General features: G+C 46.3%; 1 protein-coding gene across 2 annotated transcripts in view; it reads left to right on the forward strand.

Moving 5' to 3' along the window:
• The first annotated feature begins 4449 nt into the window (after positions 1 to 4449).
• Positions 4450 to 18668, forward strand: part of LOC126579297 (autophagy-related protein 13 homolog) — a 33239-nt gene continuing 19020 nt past the window's right edge. Inside the window, exon 1 of one of the 2 annotated variants that reach the window (XM_050242737.1) lies at positions 4450 to 4846. In XM_050242737.1, the coding sequence (XP_050098694.1) occupies positions 4706 to 4846 (141 nt within the window). In that variant the 5' untranslated portion in view covers positions 4450 to 4705. Of the gene's footprint in view, positions 4847 to 14241; positions 14705 to 18668 lie in introns of those variants that run through there. The other variant, XM_050242738.1, reaches the window with a different exon arrangement.

Here is an 18668-nt window from a genome sequence, read left to right on the forward strand (position 1 = left end):
GGTGTTTGAGGGAATACGCAGCGGAGAGAAGGAATTTTCTTCGCTTCAATTCTCTCGCACAGAACGAGGTGACACTCGATCGATCATTGAAATAATTGGCCAATGGTTTGCGGCGCTCTTCGTCGGTGGTCGTCGGCCCTTCTGGCCCGGGTGGTCCGGTCGGGGTTTTGGCCGTTTTGCTAATCTTGTGAAAACATCGATTCGCAACCGAAGGACAATTGGCTGATCGCGATCGCCCGGACAGCTCCCACACACGGCCAGCAAGTGGCCCAATGATTCATGGGCAATAATTTGTGCGTCCAGCGGTCGCTTAACACCAAAGCACCAGCACAGGGGGATGGGGCATAAAATATTGGACGGATTTTATTAACTCTTTTCGGTTATTTGGGTGCCAGGGAGCGTGGCGGGGAGATGCTGAGGTATTGGCCAAAAATTGAGGGCAGTAAATTTTCCAGCTTCTTTTCCGAGGGAAGGCCCGCGAACGAGTCATCGGGGCGGGCGCTCTAATGGCTGCCGACCGCACCGACATTGCGCGACAACGATTAGCATATTTATGAAAGCGGAATCGTGTTCGCGTGGTTGGCAGTGAGGGGAGAAGAAAAAAAAATGGACGGAAGAACGTGGCACGAGTGTTGGCCGCAGAAGATTTACAGCGTGATAGGCGCTCCATCGATCTTACCAGAAGCGCCCGGAATTGTGCGCTGTTCTACAAGCGATCTATATTATTTATCCATTCACGGGATGCTGCGGGCATCTTGGAGAGGCGCGAGGGGGAGAGAGAGTAAATGCACCGTATTTCAATTCTGGTTGTAGTTCCATATGGTGCCAATACTGTTTATTGCATTGTTGCGCATTCGTATGGTTGATCGAGTGTGACTGGAAAATGTATTGAACAATAACGGACTTCAGGCCATTTTACTCTTGAGGCTTTCCTGTTTCTGCAAATGCTGTACAGTTATTACACCACGTGGTGTATGGGCAGGCTGTGGAGCATGAATCATTGGACTTGAACAGCTTGGTGAATCAATGCTTACCAAACAGCAAGACACTGCTCATACTGCTTCTTGTTTGATTCCTACGGAAATGTACTGGGAACACGGACAGCAGGACTCTGATCCTTTCCCAGTGCACAACAAGCGAACCATGAAATAAATTTACCACAATGGAGCAGTGAAGCAGTGCTATCGATAGCAGTGGAACGATTTTATTTCACGAAACTTATGCGATAAGATTGCAGTTTCTTATGAAAAAACATACCCTAGGAAACAGGATATGTGCTTGCATTTATATAGGAGGTAATTTTAAACTAAGGGTAATAAATGAGGGAAAGTAAGAAGGTTTACCAATGGAATGAGTGCCACGTGCGGCCACTTAAAGGTGAGACCATATGGTAGATGCAGGAAATCTCATCGTTTACAAGCGGCTCGGACAACTGCTTTGGCCAGCTAGTGTCCCAGGTCTGTATTAAAACCAACAGAACCACCAGATTAAAACCACACCAACTAAATGCTCCCTCTCTGATGCCACGGGTCAGCTTTTAGCCATGCTTAAGCACGGTTGGTCTTAGATTTTGGACACACTTCTTGCTGAGGTGAAACAATCAAACGGTTTAAGCTAATATAACATATTCTGCAACGGAAAATTAAAGCAGTTTCGGGAAAATATATTGTGGAGTTCGTAAATAGTACCGTGGGACAATCAAGTCAACGTGGTACTACAGATTCCTATAAACAAGTGAAGTAAGATCGCCGTACATGATGGTTCTCCTTCATGATTTTATTTGTAAACCAATGCAAATGAGAGAAACTGTGCTTCTGGTTTAAGGGGCGATTTCGGTATTTTCGGGCCAAAAAAAGGCCCGTTTTTAACGATTTTTTGTGACGTAACCATTCAACTGTATTTTTTCAAGTAAATGACATAATTATCTACAACTTTTGAAGAATATTTGGTATTGTTTTGAGCCACATTCATTGAAAAATTAATCCATGCCATCAAATTTAGGCAGTCGTGTCTTCGAAAAGACACTTTTTCTGGTGCCCATCGTAGCTGCGTGACGGTTCATTAGAAAAATCCAAATCGATACTCGTTAGAAAGATTATAAGTTTATCTAGATAGCCCCGGAGAGTTTTTGTTGATATTACAATTTTTCGATTTTTGAAGTTGGAAAAGTGATGCTTTTTGCGATTCTGCCATAAAAAACGAACTTTACAGATTAGTTTAAAAAAAAGTATAAATAAATTTAATGATGTCTCGACGGGGTTACCTGGCAAAAAGTGTACGAATTATGTGTAAAAAGTTTCAAAACGAACGGCCCGGTAGTTTTTACGGTACGATGGACACCGACTTTGAAAACGTTGGTTTAGGGAAACGCTCTTCAAAGTAGCGAGCTGCATGGAGCCTTGTATGAAACGCGGATTTTCAAAAACCTGTATCTTTGTCCGTTTTTCCTAGATTGATCCAAAACTTTTACACAATACTCTTGAAACGATCAGTTTTCAGGGAAAAATGTTAAAAACATGTGTCACAAATAAAAATTAAATACCGAAGTCCCCCCTTAACGAATCGGATTTTACTCTGTTCTAACAGTCCCGGTACCGGTGGTTTTATTTATTAAGTGTGCCTCTGATACAAAAATCACGAGTTGTCTCTAAACTGTCGGAGTTATTGATGTTTTGGTAACGCTTCTGAAGAAGTGACTACAAAACATTTAATAAAAAGGAGTTCAGTGGCTGAATAATGTTAAAACATGACAAAAGACCTAAAAAAGTTTGTTTGTTATCGAGCCATCAGCTGATGTTAGAGACACTCTTTATAAAGTAAACCAGGGCCTTCTTGACCGATGTGTTATCTAGCAGACAGGTCGGTCTGTAGGATGGAGCATCCCTAGAGCTCACTAACGAGTTTGGGGGAAGGGCCCGTTCTTTGTAGCTGTTGTGTTTATTTGTGAATCATCAGCTGCAAGATCTTCTTTGGTGACACCTGCAAACAGAATTCCATTCGGGATTCGGACGCGCCAAGCGACAATTTGGTGACAGATATTCGAGAGACACTTTCCTGAAGATCATTGATCAATTGTTAAAGTGTATTCTGAGTGCAAATGTGTTCGCCACCGGATTCAACGGATTTGCATCCTACTTATTGTTAACCTTAACTTTAACCGATAAAGGCTTCAATATCGAGTTTTTGAAGAAGAATCAAGTGGCTTTGTCTTAGCGTAGGAAGTATTTCCAAGATGGATTTCCTCGAAGAAATAGAGGAAATATAATGGTTTACAAAAAAATAGCTTTTCTTAGTTCCTCAAGAACAAACCTAGCAACTCTTTTCATTTGTGCAGTTGTTGGGTCAATAAAACTCAATCTGTTTTGGGAGAGTTGGAAAGAAAAAAGAAAGAAAGAGCAAGTTGGATAGAAAAAGATGTAAAGCGAAGAGCAGTTAGACAAGTAAATTAATAATAATAATAAAAAAAATTAAATAAAAAAAACAAACTTACCAGCATGGTTTATGGCCAGACCGACAATTTCGTCACCGTCGTCGTTATCGTTAAGAGGTGTGCGAGCTTGTTTGAAGAAAAATCAAAAGATGTGGCAAATAAGTAAGATGTGTTGCGAATCGTAGCCAATATGCGAGTGCTGCATTCCGTAAATGAACTTACTGATACTGATGATACTGATTGGTGATCCTGTGTCTCTCGAGAGCAAAATTTTCACTGGAACATGGGTTGAGGTGCATAGCAGCCATTTGTACCTCCAAATGCACCGCGATCCAATTGTACCGCGTTCACGTCATTTCATTTTCAGTTCTTTAAAAAAAGCGGTGGGGGTCCTCTTCACCGTCGCTGTACATTGTTAGCACTGTTAGCACAGAACGCACAACACAGCTTTATTAATAAAGGCTTGAAGTAGAGCGCAGTTAGTACAGAGCTGTGCGCCAAAATTGCAAAAATCGCATGAAAAGCGTGGGCACGCAAAATGCCCCCCCCCCCTTGAAAAATAATATGGCAGAGAATCGAACCATTGATCAGCGGCTCAAAAGCGGCTCTGCTAACCACTACACCACCGCGGGTGGTGGCATCGGGCAAAACTCGCTCTTATAAATTTCACACTCTTTTGCTGCGTGGACGGTAAGTAACGGCCATTTCAAACAGGCCCGCTCGACAGGCTCCATAGTGAGAAGACGGACAATGAGCTTGCCGCTATACACTCCAAATTTTTAATTTTTTTCCAAAACTCAAAGGCATACGTCTTTTGACGATGAAAGGAACATTTACAGTATTTTTAATTATTTTTGGGGCGCTTTATTCGAGCGCAAGATCGAAAAAATATTGTGAGACTATCATTATGAAACAGCGTGTATAGCGGCAAGCTCATTGACCGTCTTCTCACTATGGAGCCTGGTCAGCTGGGGTTGCTGACGATGTGGACGCTTTGACAGCTCTGTGTTTTCTCTCGAGTTTGTTGTGGGTGGATTTTCACGATTTTCACGTTTTCTCGCGGTTTTCCACGTTCCAAATTGTGCGATTCGATTGAAAACGAGTGCATAAAGACGCGTTTACAACTTAACGAGTGTTTCCCCCGAGATGGGCAGCTTTATTCGACGAGAAAAGGCAAAACTGTGCGAGTGATTTCTCGGGAGCGTTTTGTGTGATTTTCGTGTTTGGGTGCCGTTCGATTCGAAGAAGAAGGCGAAAAAAGCGGATCCTGGCGAGATGGCGAGCCAAATTAGTGTGCAGGATCGGAATAACCTGGAAAAGTTCATCCGCCAGCTGGCGATGAAGTCGGCCCAGATCATTGTGCAATCAAGGTTGGGCGAGAAAATCTCCACCGAGTGCAACACGGCCACGGATTGGGTAAGTTCGACAACAACTCAAACTCCGTCATCAGTTTTCCGTTCTCCCTTCTCTTTGTTCCCGGGCGCGCGCGAAAAAGTGGGCCACCGCGTTGATAAGCGCGTACTTATGCAAAAACCAGGAAGTCGTCTGATGAGCACCGCAAAGGATGCTTCTTCTTCGATGTCACGGATTAGGCGGGAGCAGGAAGAGCCAGGAGATGCATCACCGCCAGATCATCAATCACGATTCCACCACCATCCACCGGGGGAGGTCGTGGGCAATTACGAGCGATTGAAGGACCGATCGAGCATCTCCGTTATCGGTCACGATTCGATCTACCACGGCGAGAGGCATGTTGCATCATCACCGATCATAAATCAAAGGATGCTCTCGTGGCCGATAGAACAAAGCGCACTTGTCATGCGGTATCGTTCCACTGGTGGAGAAGGGCCATGTCTTATGCTAGTGGCACCTTTTAGATGTCCCAGTAAAGCATTCCGTAATGAAGCCCGCTGCACTTCAATTTGACGATAGAGAAGGTCATTCGCGGCTCTGAAGTGGAGACCTCCGGGATCAACGCTGCCAAGTCAATGCAAATCCCAGTAAGCGTCGACAAAACACCTCTGATTGTCGATCAACTAAGCAAAGGCCTTATTTATGCTATTATCATCGCTACGAGAAGCTGTTAAGCATAATATGCTCGTGGTTGACATACCAATAAGTTACTAAGTACGGCGTTCCAACGGATATAGGTTAATGGATGAACTTTAGCTATCGTGTTCGGTTCGATGACCGGTTTGCTTCTAACTCGGTGTCAAGTGCTAATTAGATTCCGGACACTACCCTTAGGCTCGATGCATAAACAAGTCCACTAAGCAAGCATTCGATCGGATCGGAATAGGCAAGACACAACATAAGCATTGATCTACATTTAACATTCAGCGCTCGATTACCGTCCACAGTTACTGGAAATGATCGGTTAGAACTAGCGGATGCTCCGGTTAAGTCTTGAGGTGTAAGATTGCATCTTAATGCAATCTTCTTGCGTTATCAGCTTCTTCTGCTTGATTTAAACGATTGTGAAACGATGGTTCTTGGTTTTGAGCTCATCGACTCACCTCATTTTTACGGTGACACTCGAAATCTGACACCTTTACGGAGTCACGCTCGAGTGGAAGAACCAATCCTGTGCCGTTCCTAATGAATCGCTTTCAATGATCTACCGTTGAACACGCGTAGAAACACGGGACGGGATTCGAGCGGCACTCCTTTCATTCCTATGGCGCATCAATTGCGCAATCTCACTCGCAATGCCGCTTGTAAATGTGTTTGCTTTCAAATACTGGGAACGGGAAGAGTACTGTGCGTGGTATGTGTGTGCTGTGTTTGTTTCCGGAAAGCGTCCCGTAGTACTCTAGCGGCCCGGCACACAACGAGTAGTGCAACAAGTTTCCAAGAGATTTGCCTGTTTGCATTGCATAGAGAGCGGTAAGTGCATTTGCACCGTCGAACCGGTTCAATCCAGCTACAACTGGCCGACAAATGGCGTCTTAAATTGACGAAGTAGTAGTACTATACGAAATACCACCAGGGGATGATAATCTTCCAGGCTCTCTCTCCGTGTGGGCTCCGTAAGCTTGACCAGCGAAATGTCAATTCCCTGTCCCTTTTCCCCTGTTGCACTTACCGGTTTAGTGAAGGGTGCTAATGCAAGGATTAAATACGCCAGGCCCCTTGCATCTAGGTGCACGATAAGATTGCTGGTTTATGTGCACAAGTGGTACTCACGTGTTTGTTTGCTGAGGAATAGATAGGTTTATGGCTCGTTCTATGGGCGAACGAATGGTCACCGAGAGCTGTGGATGAGTTATTGCTTTTCTTAAACATTCAACTGTCGCCACAAGTCGATACAAGTGTTCCAGGGGGATTTGTTCGATTTGCCAAGTATCGATCCTGTTGTTCAAAACCATTCTACGAACCTTCTCGTAAGCCCAAGCGTATTGAACCAGGTTCCTGCACAGCTCTGTTAGGGAATTCCTTAATCATTAAAAACTATGAATATTCAAACAACACGAATGACTCTGGTTTTCCCTATTCTTACACACTAAACATTCTCTTTTGGTGATAACACTTGGAACATGTCGTGTAACAGCTCTGCAATGCTTTATTGCCATCTGTTCCATTGTTTATTATACTCGTTGAACGTTAATACGCATTCGGTATTTCGTTTCTACCTTAAGAATAAGTTGCCTTTTTTATGTTATGTAATAATTGATACTTTTACATTCAAAGATTGCCAGTGACCATTAATGAAAATTCACTGATGTCATTATGTTTCGAATGATTGTTGCAAGATTGATTCTCATGCTTTATTTTCTTCATCATTTTATTTTGACTTCCTTATTCAAACTAATGATATTGGATTTCATTTCTTCTTATTGAGTTTGCTATCTAGTCAGATCTAGCTGTCTGTCTGTAATGTAGCTCGCGGTTTGTACAAACATCTCTTAACATGGTTTTAATTCATTCCATGCAATGTGCATGTTCACTTATTAGAATTAAACGTTCTAAATGCTCTTTAGATTATCCAGTACTTTATTAATTTGTATCATATTGCTTCTTACTATATTTAACTCAAATATTGATCATTTCAATTACGATGTGACCAAAAAAAAAGTTCATATTTATCTTAGCATTGTATGTTAGTAAACGCGTGGCCTATGAATTTTTGAGAACAATACCATTTGTAGAAACATACTTTTTGCTAGAGTCAAGACATGTACAAGAACAAAAAATACTCAACGGTCTCATCGTCTCATAACCCTTCTGCACATTTGCCCTCACATCGTGTTCGCGCTGTTCCATCGGTCATTGCCCGTCATTGCGGGTGCATCTGCATGGGCCGGTGCACCGGTTTACAAGCACCAGCTCGTGTAGTGTCACTTGCTCGATCATAAATTGCGCCGCAACACACAACAGTCGTCGGATTTCGATGTTCTTCCTGACGCCATGAAGCCGGATACGCACACACCCATGAACACGTCGTGTCTTCTGCGAACCCGGCACTCGACGTCCTCTAATGGATGGTTTTATTTGCAAAATGCCTTTTCTAACCCAGCAACAATGGCGATGGTGTGTCTCATGCGGGAGGAAGAGCGGTGCTACGTTCTATCTTCACCACCTTCGCCACGAAGATGATTGATTTGATGACATGGAAATCACCAGAATGTGTCCCGTGTATGTCCAGGGTCCATTCACAAGCAGAAGAATGCCTCTCAGGCGGCGGAGAAGGTGGAGGAGGAGGACGTTTGTGCTTATGACACTCCGAACCGGGCGAATCGGTCGACGCATGCAAGTGAAGGAATGCAATGATTTGCATTTCATGCTCGGTCGAGTGAGCGAGCATGACTTGCATTTTGAGGGTTGATATCCTACACTCTACATACCAGCGCACAATCGATTGCCGGGCGGCCACGCCCCACCATACGACGCGAGAGCGTTTAAATGCTTTTTATGGCGCTTTTATTGTTCACACAAAACCGTTCGTGGTCAATCGTTGCTGCTGCTCGCGCGGAGCACGCGTGCTGATGATTCTGTTTACCCAGCTGCAACCGGCAGCAGCACCAGCAGCAGCAGCAGCAGCAGCAAAAGTGGTTTACATTTGATCTTTTGAAGTCAGCGAAAGACACGACGGATGCTGAAAGCGGAACAGCGTACTTACGATTGCGGCACTTCGTGACTTCTTATCATTCAGTTTCTAGTTTGCGTCAATCGGTTAACATTCACTGGGAAACTTGTAACTGTACGCCTGGGCAGAGCGAGCGATACCGATAAAGCCAATATCTTGCCTTTCTTCTCCATTGGAAGGGGCCCTCTCAGTCGCTCTGGCCTCTCGCTCCATGGGGCAGCAATTTGACGCAATTTGTTCCTGGGGTGCGCCACCCGACTGACCGTGAAGCCTGCACAACATAGCGACCTAGTGGTGGCGATGGCAGAGAGTTGCTTATCAAATTCCCTGCCCATGGAGGAGGGCCGAGAGCAAAGGCCGATTAAGCGGACCGATGCTTTCGTCCGTGGGCCGATCGTAGCGGTGCCACAAACTGACCCATCCACCCAATCACTCACCAACCGGAGGCGGAACGGCATGACGCTGCAACCCACGATTTCCTGTGCCCACGGCGGCGCCCTTATGAGGTAATCCGTTCTGCTGGAACGAACCGTTGCGGTGCTGTTGCCGCGAGAGCAAAGATTAATCTGCAAATCCCACGAACACAATGAATGTCTTCCAAGACGCCCAAGATGTGGCCGTGTGATTGGTTAGCTACCGTTCCGATAACCGTGGACTAGAACGGATTCAGAGTCCTTGAGAGAGAACGAACGAATCATTACGCTACGATCGAAGGGAATGGATGGTTACATAAAGGTACTTTGAGATCTTTCCCTTTGCTGTTCCACTAATCCGAGCATAAATTGATTTTATAACTCAAGTTAACTCGCACATGCTGTTTTTTTATTTGTAGGTTTAAAGCATCTTAAGCAGTGCTAATGATTGTATCTAGCTCTTCGCATAGATTTTACTGGCTGCGCTGCCAGCCCATTCTCTTCATAATCACGGAGCATAATTCATCATGTCCTCTGCCAATTGATGCCAACTTTCAACGGAATCATTGGAAAGCTCGGTTAGCACGGCCCCAAGCCGCATTTCCTATTCAAGACTACAATTGTGGTCCAGCAGCAGACCAGCTTGATCATTTGCTGCATTCCAGCACTGACTCGCAGTACTGGTAGCGCATTCATTCAGCAATCGCCACGACCTATCGGACACAGCACATTCCGTAGGCAGAGCGGTACTACCCTCCTTCCTCTTCTTCTAGGCTGACTGGTTGGTTAGTGGTCAGTACTGGTGCTGCAGCTTCAGCACAAACCATGTAGGGCCACTGCAGCGACGACCACTGAATGGAGGCTGGATGTTTGTTTTGATGTTTTACTCTCTGGCTCGAGCACTAGCAGCAGCAGCACCACCAGAGGCTCTTGAATGGCATACCAACGGATAGCATTGAGATCTGAGATCAAGCGGTGACGACAGCGCAACGATCAGCGCTCGTTAGTAACGCTTCGAAAGCTACCGATCGTCCGACTTTCCCCTTCGCGATCACGTCTGGCACTCAACACAACACCAGCTCGCGAGGAGCTTCTCCGCCTCGAGCGATCTGTACGCGTGAGTTCCCAAGGAGAATGCGTGCGTGGATAACACGCCAACCAGCACGTAGACCCCCCCTATGGGGGCCTATCGTATCACTGAAGGTGGCGTAAAAACATCCCCCATTGCCCTCTTGGGGGTGACCCTTTCATTTACTCTTTTTTCGGCTCGCGGTCAGTGATGTCGTCGTCGTCGTTCAACTGTAATCTTATCACGTACGACCCCCCGTTGGAGGAGTGTTTTTTGGACAACCGTCCTGCGCTCTTGCAGATAATCAATGTGGTGGTATGGTGACCTGTCCATCGCGTATCGCGAACATGTTTTGCTTCGGTTGTTTTGTGATTTTTTTTTGCATCTTCCAGCGCAGTTACTGCCGACACGTGTCATGGAAGAGATTGTTTTGTTTTTAGGGCCAAAAATAGATCGTCCGCTATCCGTGAAGTGGAGTTCCCCCGTGATAGCGGATGGTCTAGGCGCCATCATCATCACCATTATGTCATGTCTATGGGACACCGCCAACAGCATTAACCGGGACACACCGGGTGTTGATATTCTGATGACTCATTGCTGACCGAGAGTCGAGAGTGTGCCGAAGGTCGTTTGACAGACATGGCGTCAAGGTCATCGCGCGTCTCGACGGTTCCGACACGCAGGTACGCACCCGTCGACCGATACGCACCCTCGTCTGGGTACGCATGGTGCCGAAATCCCGGTACTACTACCGGCCCGCCCCGAATGTCATTGACCGGCACGTGGTGTTCGCCTATCGGTCGGTCGCTGGAGGAACTCCATCGATTCCGTTCTAGAAAGTGCGAGCAAGAGAGCAGCAAAAACGGGCTGTGTTCTGGTGTTCTCTGGTGTCCGGATCGGATGCAGACATTCGGTCTTCGGAGTAGGTGTTGTGGTGTGTGCGTGGACATGCGCAGTGTCCCGATGCTCTGTATGTCTGGTGGGCCCGGCACCACAATCGGGGAGTTTCTAGCCATCGCGTCTCGACAATCGTGACACGTGGACTATGCGTGGCAGAACCTCGACAACAACAACAACAACAACAACAACAACGAAGCATAATCCCAGAAACGATCGATAAGTGCGTCGTCTGTGCGTAACGGCACGTAGACCTTCCCTGTGCCTTGGATATACCGGCGGCGGTGTGCCGCGGCTCGTCTTCCCATAGTTAGTGTTGTCCGGGACCCATTCCTTCACTCGAATCACTCGCTGATCACGGTGGCATTGGACCTCAAGGACGCACTAGGACAGATGGTGGCAGTAAACACAGCCAGCACGGTTGTAAACAGCGATTTTTGTTTACCAACTCTCTGTATTGGTTCTGCTAAAGGGCCTTGAGTCAGCGGTATTGAGTCAGACAGTTTCTACACACAGCCAAAATTTGGCGGCAAAAGTCAAAATTGTCGGCAAAAGTCAAAAGCTCCATATAAAAAAAATAATGGTGTGTGTAGGGACGCTTGAAAAGAAGAACTTCAGAAAAACTACAGAATCATCGCGAAATAACTTTAAACACACCTGCAAACAGCTTTTTTTAAAAAATAATATGCTTTAAGCTGATCGGCAGACACATAATGCTGCACTCCAGTGTAGGCCGTACCGTAGATGTAAATTTGTCTCCATCTGCCATTATTTTTTCCAAAATGTTGGAAAAATGAAGTTCTCTTTTTTTGACTTTAGCCGCCAAATTTTGGCTGTGTGTAGAAACGGTCTCACAGACAGAGTGCCGGTGGCAGAGGGCCACCGGGCCAACCGGCAGGTCGCGTTGTAACCGAATAAAGGCGTAATAAGTTGGCCAATCAAAGGGAAGAATCGATGCGGTAACAGGCACGGTGAGGATCCGCTTTTATGCTTTTGCGTATTACTGTTCCGGTCGGTAGCGAGGTCACTGTTCACTGGCACGTGGCGGTAATCAATTATGCTAGTGGGATGAGATAAGTTATCCTCGGTAACGGTACCTTTTAGGAACACATGTTTACAGTTTTTTTAAATTGTGTTGAAGGTGTCATATCTCATCTAGCTCAATAACAGGTGGCCCAAGAAGTGACAAGTGTATGATGATTTCTTTACAGAAAATACACAATCAATTATTGTCTCTTCGTTTTAATCAAATTTAGAATTGTTTGTCGAACTGTCAGTAAATGTCCAACAATTATTTAATCGTAGTTTCAATTCACAAATTTCTTACTGTTTTTCAGACACTTCTTATCAGTTTTTGAACACCTCCTTCACCACCATCGACTTGTTTGACAGAGTGTATTTGTTTTCTTGGCTTGGCTTGATCTTGGCTTTATGCAACACCTTCTTGCTGATTGGGAAATGCTTTTTACTTGTTAAATTCTACAGCAAAGATTATAATTTTTCGTTTTAAGGAACGCCGGACAGATTATTCTGTGTTATATAAATTGTACTTAAGGAAAGGTAAAACCTTTACATTATTTTCCCCAACGATTACTTAACAATCGTTGAATGCCGCCAACACAACATGGTCAATCCCTTGGGTAGACCTTGGGTAACAATAACTTGTCGTTTTTCGTCCAATGCTATTTTTATTAAAATGAATTGTCATACGGTGGTCTTGCTGGTGCTTATGGTTTTTGGCTACAAAGTTATTTGTGGCGTAGGACTTCCTCCTGTTACTAGAGTCCATCACAATATGATTGGCCAAAATTAGACAAGTATGTTTTATTCTATTCCCAATTCAGACTTTATACCTGTATTAAATGTGTTTTTTGGTAAAAATTTTGTTCTTGATTAAGAAAATCACTTATTTTGCCATTTAATTCCACAAAATCCCATACCAACGTACAGGAGAGGAATACCCATGGTCTCCCATCCGGAAATATTTCCTTAAACCTTGTTTATCCTGGTTCCCCAATTACACCGTCGATGCGCGAAGGTTCCTTTACCTACTAATTGGAAAAAAATGGAGAAGCCACTGCATTTCCCTCTAGACTCCATTCTGCGCTCACGCTACCAATTAGTCTCTGTTGGATCCCTGCAAAAAGGGGACGCCACTAGGGAGAAAAAAACACCGCCAGCGTGACCCCCCTCATCAGTTATGGCGGTCACCCCACGCAGTTCCTGTCCCAGTTGCCGACCAAATTGCCGGCAACTGGAAAAACGAGCGCGCACATCGCGTGGTATCCACCATCTGTACGTTCGTACGTCCGTACAGACGTATTGCCAATCGACAACATATTAGTTTTCCCTCCCCGATCCGGAGTCTTGTTTTCCAACCCACACGACTTCCAGCAGCGGTGGCGGCACCAGTAACCGGCTTGATGCGGTTGAGGCAGATAAATCATGTCCACTTTCTCGAACGCCCTCCACGGATCGAACGACCCACGCGCGGGTTTCGATCGAAATGCAATTATATGCACGGTTCGCGGCTGTGGGTGCTGGGGCGTCAATTAGGTTTTCCTCTCCCGCGGGATTAGGAGAAGCCGCCGTGGGTGTTGGATGGATGGATGGAATGGAATGGATGTGTTCCGAGCGAGTCGCTGGCAAATCAGTACAAAATGCCAGCTTCCATCTCGTTACCAGATGGTTAAAGTGAATGGGCGCGCCACTTTCGAACGAATTCGATTTCGATTTTCATTAAACAATGGGAACCACGGAGAATACAATCTCCGCAACGTCCTTACGTTGGTGGCCTCTATCCTTGGGTTTGTCGCTGGCCTTCATGTTCTCGGCCCTTCGGATCGACTGTTGTTATTATGCTGCTGCTGCTGCTGCCTGGCTGCCGCGTGGGGTAAAGGCGCAAAACCAACGCACTCGAGAGAGCAGGCGGTTTATGCTGCATCTCACACAGCAACCACAGACGCACGCACACGTCTGCCAGCGAGCATAACCGAAGCGTGGGGGCCTGTGCATACGATGGAAGCACACGGTACCCGACGTGGATGCACGCATTCGACATGGTTTTATGCTTGGCCAACATAGCCGTGCTCTGTGTGAGTGAAGGTTTCCCGGTATCGCTGGCTGTGTGCGTGTCACAATTTTCTCGCTCTTCGGTCTCGGTTCGAGATGGGTCTTTTTTTTTTGGTCTCGAGGAAAAGTATGCTTTCCATGGGTTGCGCTGATGCGTTCGTTGTTGGTTCGCTTGAATGGCGCTCGGCGGTCCGTCGTCAGTACAGTCACAGCCGTAGCGCAGCCGAATTGTGGAGGAGTTTTCCTGCGAGATCTCTGTGAATGAATGAAATTGTGAAAAGTGTTTTTCCGAATCTTCACCATTAACCAAGTGATTGTGAATTGAGAAGAAAGTGTTTCTTGTACGTGTCTGGGATTTTCGGAAAAAGAGAAAAAGGCGTCCGTGGGTGGAAGTTGGATTTGGCGTTCTCACTTCGGTCGGAACCGTCTGGTTTCTGGAGGTCACAATCTGCCACATGATCCCGGTTGCATTCTAGAACGCACAACAGAGTGCAGTTTATTTAGTTGCTATTGTGGTGTATTTTAAAACATTTCGAAAGGTGTAAAGCGAGCCGTAGAGTGAAATTACTGTGTGAACTTTGATCTGCTGTGCAAACTAAGGAAACTGAGCGTCCTTTTATAGAACTTAATTGAATTATTCTGTCGCTTTTCCCGGAAGCAGTGTCTTGTCACGGTTATCAGAGTGTCGGTCCCCGATTGTCGGTTTCTTTGAAACGTTACTTCACTGCGCCAAAGAGGTAAGATGCATACGGAATCTAATTTGGATCCTTCTTTTTTTTCCTTCAAGGCGGCATAGCGTCACTTTACGATACCCGCCCAACGAAGTGTGGCGTAGAGAGAGAGAGAGAGAGAGAGAGAGAGAGAACTTGTGTGTTGAAAGCCACAACCGAAGAGAACGAGAGAGAATTGTCAAGGATTCTCCGGTATCCTTTTTGCTCTCATTCCTGGCACCGTGCCGCCGCACACGTGTTACGCTGTCCATTCTGACCTCGCGTGAGAGCGACCTACCTCAGGAGAGAGGCCACCGCGAGGAGCGAGTAGGATTCGGCGAAAGTGTAATCGTATACCCCCCGCTCTGTACGTGTTTCGATTCCTGGAATCGACGATGGCGATGACTCATCCGGCCCGTTGTGCTGGCCAACACCCACGCCCACAGCCAGTTGCTAGTCTGGCCTGGCCGTCGTCTTTCGCCAGACGGTTTCGCTGGCGCCCATCACTCCCCCGCGGCTCCCCCTCGAGTTGTCTGTCGCCTTTTTTGGAATGTTCGAGGATAGGTCGCCGGTTCGGGGAGGGAAATGCTCCGGCTAAAAATAGTGCCCTCAGCGTGAGGACTCAATTCCTTATTTGGTGTTGCTTCTTCTACCCTGCGCTTGGATGGCTCTGGTTTTGCGACGAAAATGGAGCAAAAAGATTGGCCAATTTGTGACTCACAAACATTTCGTTGGTATCTTTAGCGTAGAAAACACGAGAATCTTTACTCCGTACGCGCGCACGGCCTTGAATGTGTCCATCTTCATTTAGAAAATGATACAAAATGTAGATCTCCTAGATGTATCTGGTAAATGAAGAAATTGCTCGTTCGCTCTACAATGCGGTGAGTTGTTCTCACTCGCTAGGCACGAGCTACGCACACTCTACACGTTTCCTGTTTGTCACCCCGTACCCCGGATGTGGACACTTGAGAAAAGTAGAAGAGTAAGTGTGAATGGATAGAATAGCAGTACAGTAGACGAAGGGGAACAGTTTGTCCCTCTGTTCCGTTCTCTGTATCGCGGGAAAGTATCGTATATCATGGCCACCTTTCTCATCCCGCACCAGAATCCTCTTTCATCCCCCACCACCAAAAGGGAATGGGAGTCTGAAGCATAAAATATGCGTCTGCCAGAACCGTGCGGATCCATAAACAATGTGCTTAAATGCGATTTGTAGCTACTCGGTGCAGATGCCTCTGCCCCTGATGCGAGTCTCGCGAGACTCTTTTCCACTCGATTGAGTGTTGGCCGTTTAGTGGGCGCAAATGTCACATGCTTTTGGATGGAAAAGGCGGCGGTTGGGGACGTTACGTCTGGTGATGTGAATTGAGGTCACTGATTGTCGTTCTGGGTGAACGACCAAAAACACCCCCTACCGGAACGCAACACTGACTGAACTCTGGCGATGAAACAGAACCATTGTTTGTTTACGGCTCTGCTGTTGTGCCAGTGTCTCTACTGCATCCTCTACAGCAGCTCTCTGCTGCATAATGTTCTGTCGAGGATAGGTGCTCTGATGTTTTTACTCCCGGGTGCATATTGTTGTTTGTTTTTCTTTTTCATGCTGCCAAATGGATGGACGGCATAAGAAAAGCATAAGCACTAGACGAAGTATGCTGCATGCTCTGCAAATGGACTTCAGCTCACTTGAGATACGTGTTGTGAAAACGACGATGGTGAAGATCTAAAGTGGTTAATGTGTTTATAAGAATACAAAACACTCGTCGTGGAAATTCATTCAACATTTCCTCCCCAATGTAACGAAAACATCGACAAGAAGCGCAATAAATGTTGCGTGGGACATCAAGTGAAAAATGTTGGTAAAGAGACCGGAAAGAGGAAATCGTCTTCACGCTAATGGAGAGAGTTCCCTTCATTGGACAACATATGGAACATCACTTTCCAACTCTGAAATGGAGCTTACAGTTTTGTTTCAATGTAAAGCGCAAAATTGATTAACAGAAGCACAATTATCGCCTCTATAAGGTCATCCATCTCTACTTCCAGGACTGATTAACTACTTACACCCGCATCCATTTGTCATTCCTAGAGTCTACCCTCATCATCCAAAGGACAGAGCGTGGCTGTGAATGCCACAAAACCCAGCTGTCATTGATGATAGGCGGAAGCTGGTGGACCAAGCTAGGCCCTCATTAATCTCAGCTACGATTGAGCTTTAGCTCTGCGACAAATTCCGGATGGCTGACAGCGAGAGAGAGAGAGAGAGTCCATCGAAGCGAAACTACCAGCTAATGATCAGAAATAATGATCTTACCGATCTTTAAATCCCCATTTTATGAACATTCGCAACGCCGATTTTCGTTTCATGAATTTTGGGCTGAATGAATCACTTCAGGGACATTCTTTCCTCGTTTAATGTCATTAGCAATCATTTGTGTGCAAGCGGAGAGGACTGGGAGCAATGTCCATTTTTGCAACATTATATGCTGGTAGTGCGAATGCGGGCGCGCTTGCGATCGTTCACCGGAACGGTCATGGCCACGGGAATCGCCACGGCAAGCGGAAATGGTCGGGAAAATGGCCGTGGGACCATATTACGAATGTGGGAATCGGGCATATAACGCGGCCAACAGAAAACGGCGGTCACGGGACTCGGTAACTCGGGAGGTTTTGCAAAGTTTATGATCTAACGAAGTTTCCTCGCTGGAATGCGATTTAAAATTCAACAAATGCGTCAACGTAGCGTACGGTGTGTTTATGAGGAAGCGTTGCGTTCGTTGCTTTAGTGATGAATTCCTTTCTTATCTTTTATTAACGTCGCTCGATCGCCGTAGATGTTTGCTAACAAAAGCGTTTTCGAAACAAATGCCACCACGCTCCCCCTTCTGTTGTGCAAACACACATGGTTTCAATGACCTGAGTGTCACTCAATTGCACAGAAATAGTAGCAGTGCCCGGTCTTGACTTGTCTAAGGGTAATGGCGAATGGTGCAGCATCCACTAAACACCACCCCCCGCGTAGGATGTGTTTACTCGGCCCATCGTCGTCGTTGTCATCTCACAGGCCGCATCGTCGCTGATTGTACTACCAGATGGTGCGCCCCGCCTAGGAGAGGTAGAGTACACACTGATTGATTTGTTTTCCTGCGTCGCCGCATCTTGAACCTCGTGTATACAACGGCGTGCGACCGACCTAGCGACTAGCCCCCGGACCCTTCGAAGAACGTGGCGTACTTTTCCATTAAACAACTTTGAGTCCGGCGCGACGATCGTACGATCTCCCTATCGGGTCCGTTTGCAGATACACTGCACATGCCGCTCGCTATCAATTCCGAATTTATTACGACGCACCAGTCTGTCCTATGGGGGGATGAGAGATGTTGTAGAGTCATGGGGTCATCGGTGTTTCGGATCTGGACGGAACAGGTACGCCCGGTCGGCGACAGCGCGCGGAGTCCACTGGCTCCAGTCCTTCCCTCAGTCCGATGATTGCAGTAAATCGCTCTCTCCGCGGTGAAGGGCAACTGATAGTGAGTAGAGATTGCTTCCGTTATAGCCAGGCGTAAAGAGGAGTGCCCTCCTTATCGCGCTTGTTATGCGCAGGAAAATACATAACTTCACTTCGATTTTTTTTAGCAAAACATGTTCTGGTGGAAAGGAAGAGGAACAAAAATGTTTCTGGAATTCTAGAACATTTTCCGTGCTGCAGATTATGCACTTATTATTACAACAATTCGCAGACCTTATGTTAAATGTTCGTAACACTCTCTGTTGGTACATTATTCTTGTACGGAGCTCGCGGAATACTCCAGCTGGTAGCTAAGAGGTTCATTTATCTGATAGAGTCATCGTCACTGCAGCGGAAACGATTGGTTTATCGATCCCTCCCTTGGTCCTCAATTACTTTCCATTTTCCCGAAACGATTAACTATTCCGCCGACCTACATTATTGTGTCTGGAGGCTCGTGGCGGGGCGTACATGATGATG

This window comes from Anopheles aquasalis, chromosome 3, assembly GCF_943734665.1.
Source record: "Anopheles aquasalis chromosome 3, idAnoAquaMG_Q_19, whole genome shotgun sequence".
In the NCBI taxonomy this organism is placed as follows: domain Eukaryota; kingdom Metazoa; phylum Arthropoda; class Insecta; order Diptera; family Culicidae; genus Anopheles; species Anopheles aquasalis.